Source organism: Trichinella spiralis, assembly GCF_000181795.1.
Source record: "Trichinella spiralis strain ISS 195 chromosome Unknown Scfld4, whole genome shotgun sequence".
NCBI classification, from domain to species: Eukaryota; Metazoa; Nematoda; class Enoplea; order Trichinellida; family Trichinellidae; genus Trichinella; species Trichinella spiralis.
This window is the reverse complement of record NW_003526943.1, coordinates 9,865,299-9,875,822: the sequence shown is the minus strand read 5'-3', so window position 1 is coordinate 9,875,822 and position 10,524 is coordinate 9,865,299. Positions and strand designations below refer to the sequence as shown.

The 10,524-nt window shown below is 33.5% G+C and overlaps 2 protein-coding genes across 2 annotated transcripts; one reads left to right on the top strand and one right to left on the bottom strand.

The window, feature by feature from the left end:
* Nucleotides 1-912: 912 nt before the first annotated feature.
* Tsp_02375 (tetraspanin-33) lies at nucleotides 913-7,691 on the top strand. Its single transcript, XM_003378204.1, has 19 exons — nucleotides 913-955; nucleotides 1,414-1,520; nucleotides 2,175-2,413; nucleotides 2,480-2,759; nucleotides 2,848-2,963; nucleotides 3,033-3,123; nucleotides 3,436-3,589; nucleotides 3,777-3,915; nucleotides 4,005-4,089; nucleotides 4,273-4,357; nucleotides 4,422-4,498; nucleotides 4,696-4,820; nucleotides 5,683-5,783; nucleotides 6,123-6,175; nucleotides 6,270-6,470; nucleotides 6,537-6,710; nucleotides 6,761-6,892; nucleotides 6,967-7,203; nucleotides 7,563-7,691. The coding sequence occupies exons 1-19, from the start codon at nucleotides 913-915 to the stop codon at nucleotides 7,689-7,691; spliced, it is 2,568 nt and encodes an 855-aa protein (XP_003378252.1).
* A 291-nt stretch (nucleotides 7,692-7,982) lies between these two features.
* Nucleotides 7,983-10,279, bottom strand: Tsp_02376 (DNA polymerase subunit delta-2). The gene is made up of 7 exons (XM_003378203.1): nucleotides 10,108-10,279; nucleotides 9,490-9,611; nucleotides 9,276-9,384; nucleotides 8,775-9,202; nucleotides 8,543-8,700; nucleotides 8,354-8,481; nucleotides 7,983-8,290 (listed from the first exon to the last, which is right to left on the bottom strand). Exons 1-7 carry the CDS (start codon nucleotides 10,277-10,279, stop codon nucleotides 7,983-7,985), a joined length of 1,425 nt encoding a protein of 474 aa, XP_003378251.1.
* Nucleotides 10,280-10,524: the final 245 nt, after the last annotated feature.

Below are 10,524 nucleotides of genomic sequence, written 5' to 3'. Positions count from 1 at the left end.
TATACCCAGGTATACATATATTTATATGTACAGAAACATCACGTATTGATCACACATTGTAAAATCTATCCCAAAGCGATTTAAATGGAAGTTTCCTGTAAAATAATTAATCTAAATGCGATATGTTGCTTCGCAAATAAAAATTTCACTTTATTTTAGTTTAAAAAAGTTTTAGTTCATTCACCAACGCAGTTTCAAATGGTCTTTATTTTCACGTAAAACTATGAAGCATTCAAGGCAGCTCAAAAGGGACTTCTGCCAATAAGCACTCTTCTCAGCGTGATCTATCATATACAATGTAATTCCGTATCAGCTTCTGGAGATATTGCTACTTTTCGCCAGAAAGGATTTATAATTCGTAGTAGAGAGGAACCATATTGAACTAATCCACTGAATCACGAAGCAAATGATGTTTCAGATGGTGTAGAATGCACTTTTAATGAACTGTGCTTATGCAGTTTCAGTTATGTAGTTTCATTTAAATCAGTTTCTAATGCGATAGCGAAATAGCACAAAGAAAATGTCGGACTAATACCAAAAAACCAAAAATCACTTTCTTATATGATGCAGAGAACTCATCAAACGCCGACAGCTGAATGGATTTTTAAATAAATGTCAGATACTGCCTATTTTTCCTTATTACTGTATTTTTCCTAATGTTATGCACAAAACTAGTAGTCCATTTCTACGAACAACTGGCAGAATACAAAGATTTTCAGATAGAGAATTATTGAAAATGAACTTAAATTTAATAAAAATAAAGTTTAAATTTTAATTTTTTAATCCACATTTTTATTTGATTAGCAGTTTCATTTTTGCTCTCATTGTGCTTGCAAATCATTATTTTAACAGTATACCATGGTTAATATAAAAAGTGTTTGTTAGTTTCCCGAGTAATTTTAAATTTTTATAATGAATCGTGCACCACGAATTAAGTCATCAGAAATCAATTGCGGTATGTATCGTTAATTTTGAGTACTAATGTTTCTTTCAATTTTTGCCATTAGCGTTGTTGCAAAATAACAGCTGTTTCTCCGTTAAAACATATTATTATACTAATTGTAATTTTAATTTATTTTTTTATTAAAATATTTTTGTTTTATAAGTATATGGCTATCTTGCGTAAATTTATTTATATAATTATTTGATTGAATGCAAAGACTGTATTATGTATTCGGTATGTTTTATTTTATTAAGTGAAAGATATGCTTTGATGACTTTTGCAAAGGTGTGATTATGATTTGCTACTGTTTATTAAATGACTAATGTAAAGAATGAAATGCATGTGGTTTTAATTAATATGCTGACAGTATCAGTGTTTTGAGTTGTTAGTTAATTTTGCAATTCCTATGTTGATATAATTGTGCATTTCTGTCTAGATTGATTGCATTATTGAAACTTATATTTTTTAAGAAAATGGTGGACTGAAGTTAGTGCTACGCTTTCCGAAAGGACAAGCACCAGGTAGTTCACAAGACAACTTTTCATCGGAAGATGAAGATTTTGAAAAGAAAGCCGAGGTATTTCATTTTTGGACTTCCACATATCTGAATGTGACTTTTGTTTTATTGCAAATTAATCAAGGTTATTGATTTCTGTGGTAACTTGATTTGTAGAAGGTAGTTAGTTTTTTAGTTTTCCTTTGGGGTTTTTCAGCTGCTGCACTTTATATAAAGTTGAATTTGCTTTCAATGATTTTAGCTTCTAGTAGGAAATTAAAAAAATTTTTTTTGGAAACTATATAGTGAGTTTATGAGTGATGTTGCATTTTATAAGATTAAAAACATTGTTTCAATTATGAAAGTATATATTTAATGAAATGCTGTGTAAAAACTGTTTTCGAAGAAAGTGCTAGCTTTATTTCGTTGTTTCGTAGTGCATTTATTATTGAATGGCTTTGCAAATATCAGATGTGCAAGAGCATTTGCTCCAACATTGGAATAAAGTGACAATTTTATTTAAATTTGAATAAAATTTTGAGGATGAAGAGAAACCAGTGCAAGCTGCTTCTGCCGAAGTGAGCGTGAAAAGGAGACGAAAGAGGAAACGCTTTTTGTTCACAAATCCGGCTCGCACTGCGAAACGTCGTGCCAGGGTATGCTTGTTTGTTTGTTGAAAATATGGAACGAATTCAGAGCGGGATTTTGCAAAATTAATTGTATTCACTTTTGCAGAATGAGCTTCTTTTGAGCAAAGATCACGAAACCGACGCTGTCAGTGATGCGGATTCGACCAGAGGTTGGGGGGACAATGGTGCTTCGAAGCAATTACCGACGGACCAGATGTTGACCAGTGGTCAAGATGAGCAGGCAACCATCACTTCCGAACAGAACGCAACCAATAATAATTTGCAGATGATTGTTTTGACGCCGTTTCAAAGATTGCTCATGTTCTGCTTGCAATATATAATAAGGTTTTACGGATGTTGCTGCTGTTGCTGTTTGTTGTTTGATTTATAATTTCTTCTTTTCGCTCACAGCAAAGATAAGGATGAATTTTTTTCCAAACCGTCCGAGAAAATTGCCAAAGATGAAGGTTCAACTGTCGTCGACGGTGACGGAAACGACGAGTTGGTCGAGTTGAATATTTTTAATCCAGTGCGTGAGAAAATTTTATCCAACTATTACAAAAGTTTGTCTGAAATGAAAACCGACTTGCTGTTCATGAAAACGAAATGGCTTCGTCGAAATGTCTGCAGCATCCGCGAACGTTTGGCGGCCAAAAAGCTCACCTCCGTCATCGAATACACTTTTAGCAAAGTAATTTGTTTTTTATTTATGCAAATTATTCAAGCAAATGTGAAGCTTTTTTGTGAAATCCAAAAAATGGTGCATCATATATTTGCAGGAACGCGTGGATCGTCTACGCCGTACTTTGCCGTTCATGAAATTTATAACTGAGGCAGAGTTGGGTTTTGTCGAAAAGCGGCATTTTATGATCAGACGAAGATTGGCTCAGCGCAGGTGATGGTGATTTTTGTATTCTTTGAAATTTCCATTTTCATAATTTAGTTGTTTGTTTTCTTGTTTAAGCCGTTTCATAATTGAAGAAGATGAAGAGAAGAGTTTGCGTTCGGAAAGTGCATCCGACGATGAAGCGGCTCATTCTGGAGCTGAATCAGAAGTATCCGTTGTTTATCACTTGTTATGCTAATTTTTTATTATTTTTTGTTTTGGAAATTAATTTAATATGGAATTTTTTTGTTGTTTTTCAGTCTGATGGAAAAGTATCTTTTTAAAGAGATATTTTAATTTGTAAAATAAGATGAAAATATAGTCATCCAATAAATAGTAGGTAATGATCTCAGAAATGCTATCATGTACAGAAAATCCACTATACTGTAAAGTGTTTTTTATTTTATTTTGTTATTTGTTATTGGTGTTTTTGAGATTGAAAGGTGAATTGCTTTTCTTTAAAAAATATTTTTTTTTGTAGCATCCAACTTCCGATGTGAACAGTGCACCATCATCTTCATGCTTAAACTTTATTACTCCAGAACTTTTGACATCTCCTGAAAGTGGTTTAAATGAAAATCGAAATGTAATTCAGCTCAGGCAGTTACTACCTCCTCTACTCCAAGGCAGTCCAGGTTTGTTTATACCGAAATCAGACCATGAAGATTTTGTCCCTGGTAAGATAATTCTACTTTTACATATAAAATTGTGAATATCACTTGTCAATTAAGTTGCATCGATAAATTTGATACGTATATATAAGAGAGTGTGCTGTTAGTTTACTGTTCTGTGAATTAAATACATTTTCTCATATTTTTTCAGTTACTCCTCTTTATTATGGAGCATTTCAATCATTTGCTCCAGTATACGATTCCACCTACGCGACAGCGACGGTGGATGAAAGTAAATTCTTTTATCAGAATTATCACAAAATGATGATTCCGAATGTCTTTGACCATGCGTAAGTTATTATTATTATTTTACTATTTATTGTAAAAAATCAATTCTAATCTGTATTAAGTGCTGTAAATGTTTTGTCAATTTTTTTAGACCTACTGACAATTTTGAAATTGACTTGGCCGCTGGTATTTTGGATGTCACTAGTAATGGGGCGTTTCGACAGACGTTGAAAACTGTGGTATAATTTTTTTTTTAATTTTTTAGTTTGGAATAAAAAAATTGATGAAACTTCTTCGTTTTAGTTTAAAACTGCTGCTGATGACGCCGAAAAATCCGAACCGACGGTAAATATAATGCTGCTGCTTATTGCATTAATTAGTTGTAATTTTTGCAAACTTTTCAATTTCAAACTTTTAAGACTGACCTTCTGAATATCGATTTTGAATATTTGAAAACACTGAAAGACGACAGTGGTATCAATATGGATTTTCTAGACGATATTCGTAAGTTGTGAAGATGAAAAACAACAACAGCAAATATGCTAATTTATTGCTTTTATTTTTGAAGAAAAGCATTGTTTTTCACGTGCAGTGAAATCGAATGATGCAATTTTGGAAGAGAATGAAATGCTGATTGTTCAACTGGTGCAAAAGCAGCTGCTTCGTTTGAATCAGTCTCCTCACATGACGCTTTCGATGGCAGACGGACCAGGAGATGATGAAGCACAAACTGCGCAGAAATTTATTAAAAATTTAAAAAATTTAATTTTAGAGGTTTTATTTTTGTTTTTTATTTGGATAATTTTAATATTGTTGTTAATTTGTTTATTTCAATTGTACAGGTAACACCGTCGGCATTGCTTGGAAACGACATTCGATTAGTGGAAAGTATGTGTTCGACGAATGTAGCAGAAGAGCAGAATGAATCTCAAGTATATTATGTCTGGATGTTTGAATATATGCTTTGGTAATTTGGTCACAATTTCTTCATTTCAGATGTCCGAAAACAAGCCGGCTGTTGAACTTCTGCGAGAAACGTTGTTCCAGTGATCATCATCAAATCGAGAATATCTCTTCTCATTTGCTTCAACCCTTCAATGTGATTATCTGAATCGCTTGAATTTTTCTGCTGACATTTTTTTGTTTATGAGCTTTACAAATTTTGCGTCAATTTGTGAATTAGAAATTTTTATAATAATATTAAAAATTGTTGTTATTGTTGAACCTATTGAATAAAGAAATATTGGTGCACAACGATTTTTTTTCACTAACAAAACATGATGCTAATACAATCAAGTACATTTGTACTTTTGAATAGATGGATGTTGGTGTGAGAGTGATGCTGTTTAGAAAAATTTCTCTCATGGAAACAAAGAATGCTAACCAAAGTTACCTAGTAATATTTTTTTGTATGTATTAAGCTGTCAGTGAAACGAAACAGTATTTTAATAAAATTAAAAAAAAGAAATACAACATCATCAAAAAACTTAGAAAATAGAATGATTCATTTTCACATTCACGATTCGAGTGAATCAGCATTTCCATTTACATCAACATTCCGTTTACATTGGTGATATCATGGTCGAAGTGGAGATTTTATGTTTGCTTTTAGAGAAAAACCAGCTTATGTGTTCTGTTAGTAGGTCAATGTCAATTGAATTTTTCAAAACTAACCTGCATTACATTTTACAGTAGGTGTCTGACTCAACGAGCTTTACAACAACTGTCAGTGCTGCTTTGCTTAGTTGCAACTGTTAACTTTTCCATTATTATCTATCATTGGATATTTTTCATTTTTTAATTTATTAGCATTCAATTTTTTTATTTAGGCATTCCGAGTATTGGCTGTTGTCGTTGCTGTTCAACCAACTTCTGCAAGATTTCCTTTTCTTTTCTTTTTCAAGCTCAATCTATGACAATCATTTGTCAAGTAAGTGACAAAACGTTATCAGATATTAAATTAAAGAATTCTTGAAATTGTAAAAAATTTTACCACATGTCTTAGTTTGACATCGATTGCGTACAATGAAGGCGGGGCTATAGGTGCTCTGTCAATAAATTTTCATTGCATCACTGCATTCTGACATGCGAAAGAAATTTTCTTGTTTACACGTTTGCATATTTAAATGATACAAACACAGTGTAGTTTATCCGAGGCCGCTGATTGATGTTCCATTTGATTTGATTTAAAATTATTTTTTCCTCTCAGATTCTTCTTGTATGATTCACTTATTTTGACCGGTGCACATCTTTATGGAAATGCGTCCAGGGCTCTCGAATTTGATCAAATATTCCTTGTTCTTCTTCAATACATTGTTTTGGGTAAGAAATATTTAAGCTGTCTTTTTCTGAATATCTGTTTTACCTGTTCAACTTAAAATTATACATATATGTGTGTCTTGCTTCTTATTTCCAGATTGCTAGCATTGCTCTTATTGTAATTGGATGCTGGGCATTGACGACAAAAGAACTCGAAGGAACCAAAATGATCTCATCGGCTTGGGATTTTGTTTTCGACGCGACAATTATTTTTATCATTGTTGGCTTAATCGCGTTTTTCCTAGCTTCAGCCGGCTGTATTGGTGCACTGAGAGAAAATGTGACCTACTTGAAATGTGTAAACAAATAATTTGTATATCCAATTATTTACTTACTTGTCTATTTGAAAACATTGCTTTTCAAGTTTTGGATGTCTTTGCTCGCAATAGTAAGTACGTTGCTGATTCTGAGCATTGTTGGATTCGCTATGTGGCCACACTTTTTACATCTGGCTAAAGAGAAATTATCGGTGAAATTGATTCAACGTTATTTCGACGATCCTGATTTACAAGACATTATCGATTTCATGCAGAAAAAGGTACACTGAAAAAATATATACGTATTTTTTCCTTATTATTGTAATTTCAGTTTAAATGTTGCGGTTTGTCTGACAAAGGTTTTCATGATTGGAGCAAGAATATGTATTTCAACTGTACCCCATCGAATGCAGATCCTAGACGGTGTGGTGTCCCTTATTCTTGTTGTCTTCCTCAAACAAGAGTAATAAAGAAAAAACCATTCTCAATTACTTAAATTTTTATAAGCATTTAATAATCAATGGTTTGTCTGTTTAGGTGATAGATGGATTCTTGGAAAATTATTATTGCGGTTTCGGTATTCAACATCTGACGGTTAGCAATTACATAATGCATATGTGCGTGCATGCATGCAATGATGAAGTTGTTCCTTTTCAGCATCCTGAAGCAGCATTGAAAATTTATACGGGCGGCTGTGTGGATGAAGTGTTGAGTGCAATTCGCGAGAATATTATCACATTTTGTTCAATTTCTTTGGGAATATCTCTTATACCTGTAAGTTTGAAGTGGAAAAACTAGTAATCTGCATGCTGTTGTTAACTTTACACAATATTGTTGTTCAAATTGGGGAAAAGAGCATTAAATTGTACCTGTGCATCATAATTGACAATGGCTACCTTTTTCTCACTTGATTATTGCTTGCCCAAAAAGCTGAGGGCAAAACAGCAAGTTCCACTGAAGTGCCTGGTTTGACCGGTTTCATTTAAGCGGCGACCAATTTTCACAAATGTCTTGCTGTTTTGTTCTTCTTTTCTTTCTCAATAAGGCAAAAATTGTGTTGTATTGTCTGTTCCTAGAATAATTATCAATTGATGCTAATTTTTTAATGCAATTTTAAATTTCACTTATTACAGCTGCTGAACATATGCCTGGCGGTTACTTTGATTGCCTACATTGAAGAAGATTCGATGACGTGGTATGACGCCAGGTCGGCGATGTCGATGTATCCATTGGATGTTACAGAAGGCTACTTCATTCGATGATCATTGCTTACAAAATTGTTGAATGCCTTATTATTATTATTATTATTATTATCATCATAACATTGTTATATTTATCAATTAAAAAACTTTCACACAAACACAATTCATTCCCAACTGAAGAAAGATACTGAAGATGATAAAAATTTATCCCAAATATTACAAGATTCAAATCAAAAATTGAATAAAATAATTTAATATAAATATAATATATTTGAGTGATCTTTCTTATACATCTATATTTTTACTTGTTCATTTTAAAATTGTACCGTAGGAAGAAAACTGAACATTGAATCATTCATTTGAATTGTTGACATCGAAACAGATACGTTCCAAAAAGACGTTCATCCTGTCCACACCGGCTGTCAAATCTGAATCCAGAGAGACTTCAAAGACGATCGGTTCCACAGCCAGAGTGACCAAATCGACCAACGCTGCGCACCCGGTGTCACAAAACGCTGGCAATGAGACCACACGCACAACGTGCTGACCATCGTCGCAGTGGAATTGACCGACGCCAAACGTCGGCTGATTGCCAGCGAAGTAAACATGCGGCAGACGGTCCAAAATGAACGGATCCTGGTCCTTGTATGGATAGCAGCCTGTAATGGGAGGGAAAAAGTTGTACATCGGTTGATTTCAATTCCAATTATATTATTAATAACCAATTGTATCTGGACAAGTGGGGCAGAGATGACCCCAAGTCAGCGTATTCTTCATGATTGTTAGACGGTCTTCACAAGAGCTGAAGCGATATATGTCATCCACGTTCTGACCGGATGTTCCAAGAAATCTAATTGTATGAAAATGCAAAGATTTTTAAAATATAACAGATGCACAAAAATGAAACTTACTCCACTCCATCTATAGATGCCCAGTATGGATTGGTTGCTCGATTCAGAGTGTCAATTTTCCCGCTTCTGGGAAACAAACATTTGTGCAACGGCTGCTGTGGAAGCAAATGATTTGCAGGATCCATATCTCCTGGCATAACGTCAACCGAAATAAAACGCTTGAAAATATAAACAAAAAACAAATAAATACATAAGCAATGAAATATTAATAAAGAAAAAAATGCCCACTCACAACTAATTTATCCAAAAATGCATCGAAATTCAGTGCCGCTTCAACACCCGGATTGGATATTTTTTTGGACAAATATTTCGCGACTTGTCCAAACGTGTGCGCTGAATTTCGCTGTTTCGCTTGAATCGAATTGCCGGCTATGATGAGACGACAAATTTGGCTAACTTTACTCTGTTCCCGTTGCTCACCGCACTGGCCAAGCAACCACTGCAGCAAAATGTGGGCCCTCAACTGGCCCATACCGCCGGCACCTTCGCGGGCGTCGAATCCAAGACCGCTGACCAGAAGCACGTACCGACTGTCGACCTGGCTTGTGGATCCCGGATCAGCGACTGGCTTCGTTGGAGCCGAAACTGGCAAAAATATAATATCATCCACATGGAACTTGCCACCGCTGGTCACCATGCCGCACACGGCCACCACAATACCTCAAATTTGCACGGTTTTGAAAAAAATGCAAATTTCCACATCATCAATACTTGCCAGTCACTAACAGATCACTTTCGACGGATCCAATCAATTTGATACGCAAATTTTCATCTTCAAGTACCACTTCGTCCGTATCGCTGGTGCATTTCAAAGGCGCAATTGGCTGGGGTATTACATGACCCTTAGATGTGAATATATGCATTTTCAATATGGAATAATTTCAAAAAATTAACACGAGAACAAAAGAAATAAATATCCATCAACTTGATAAATTGCAATGGCTTACTTCATCGGCAATTTCTTTCAAAACATTTGGCCTGAGGTCTTGAATTTTGCACACGGTTCCAATGGTAACGCATTCTTCACGTTCGACCAATTCCGAAATGCGTCGAATTGGTTTACTTTCACCTGAAAATTACCATTTACGAAAATAATCCAACTCATAATTGTATTTTCAGTTTACTAGCTAATTACAAATGTACTTAATGGAACATTTTTAAAGAAAAGACATTTATATTTAAACAAACAAAGTACCTCTGTAAATCTATAAAAACAACATTATGCAAAAAATGAAAAATTTGGTACAAATATAACGTAATAATATTTTATTATTAAAATTACTGAAACTAATTACACAAAAAACACTATATCTTAAACGCTTCAAAGGATCAATAGCAAAGAAATTTTAGATTTAACAAATTAGAAGATTTGTAACGCAATTCATAAATTAAATACAAGAAACAGTTCATACTTTAAACTGCAGTGTAAAACTAATTCATCTGATACAAATATATTTGAAATTGACTTACAAGTAAATTTAATTCAATATGTAAATAAAATTGAATTAAGAAATAATAGACACCAAAGTTGGAAATTATAAGAAATTTATGGAAAAAGTACTTACCATAGGTTTTATGCGCCTTCTCAATAAGAGCCGTACGTCCATATTCAAGACGACTGCGATATATGTAGAAATACTGACGTTGAAAGTCGGCATTCACATTTATCATAAATTTATCGTTAAATGAAATAAATGTACCTTTTGCCCTCTGTAATGAGACATTATGTTCAGTCATTTTTAGTAAAAAATAAATGTTTAAATTAATTACTATAGGTAATGCAAGTAGTAAACTACAGTAATCTAAATTGCAATTTTAAAATTTGCTATTTATAGTTGTTGCTAATGTTAATGTTTTTCACTTCATTTCAGGAAGCTGCTTATTTATGATATATATTATTAAAATTGCTGATGCAAATATTTTTTAGTCATACATGCTGTTTAATGTACACAATTAAATATCTGAAAAATATTTCTATAGTC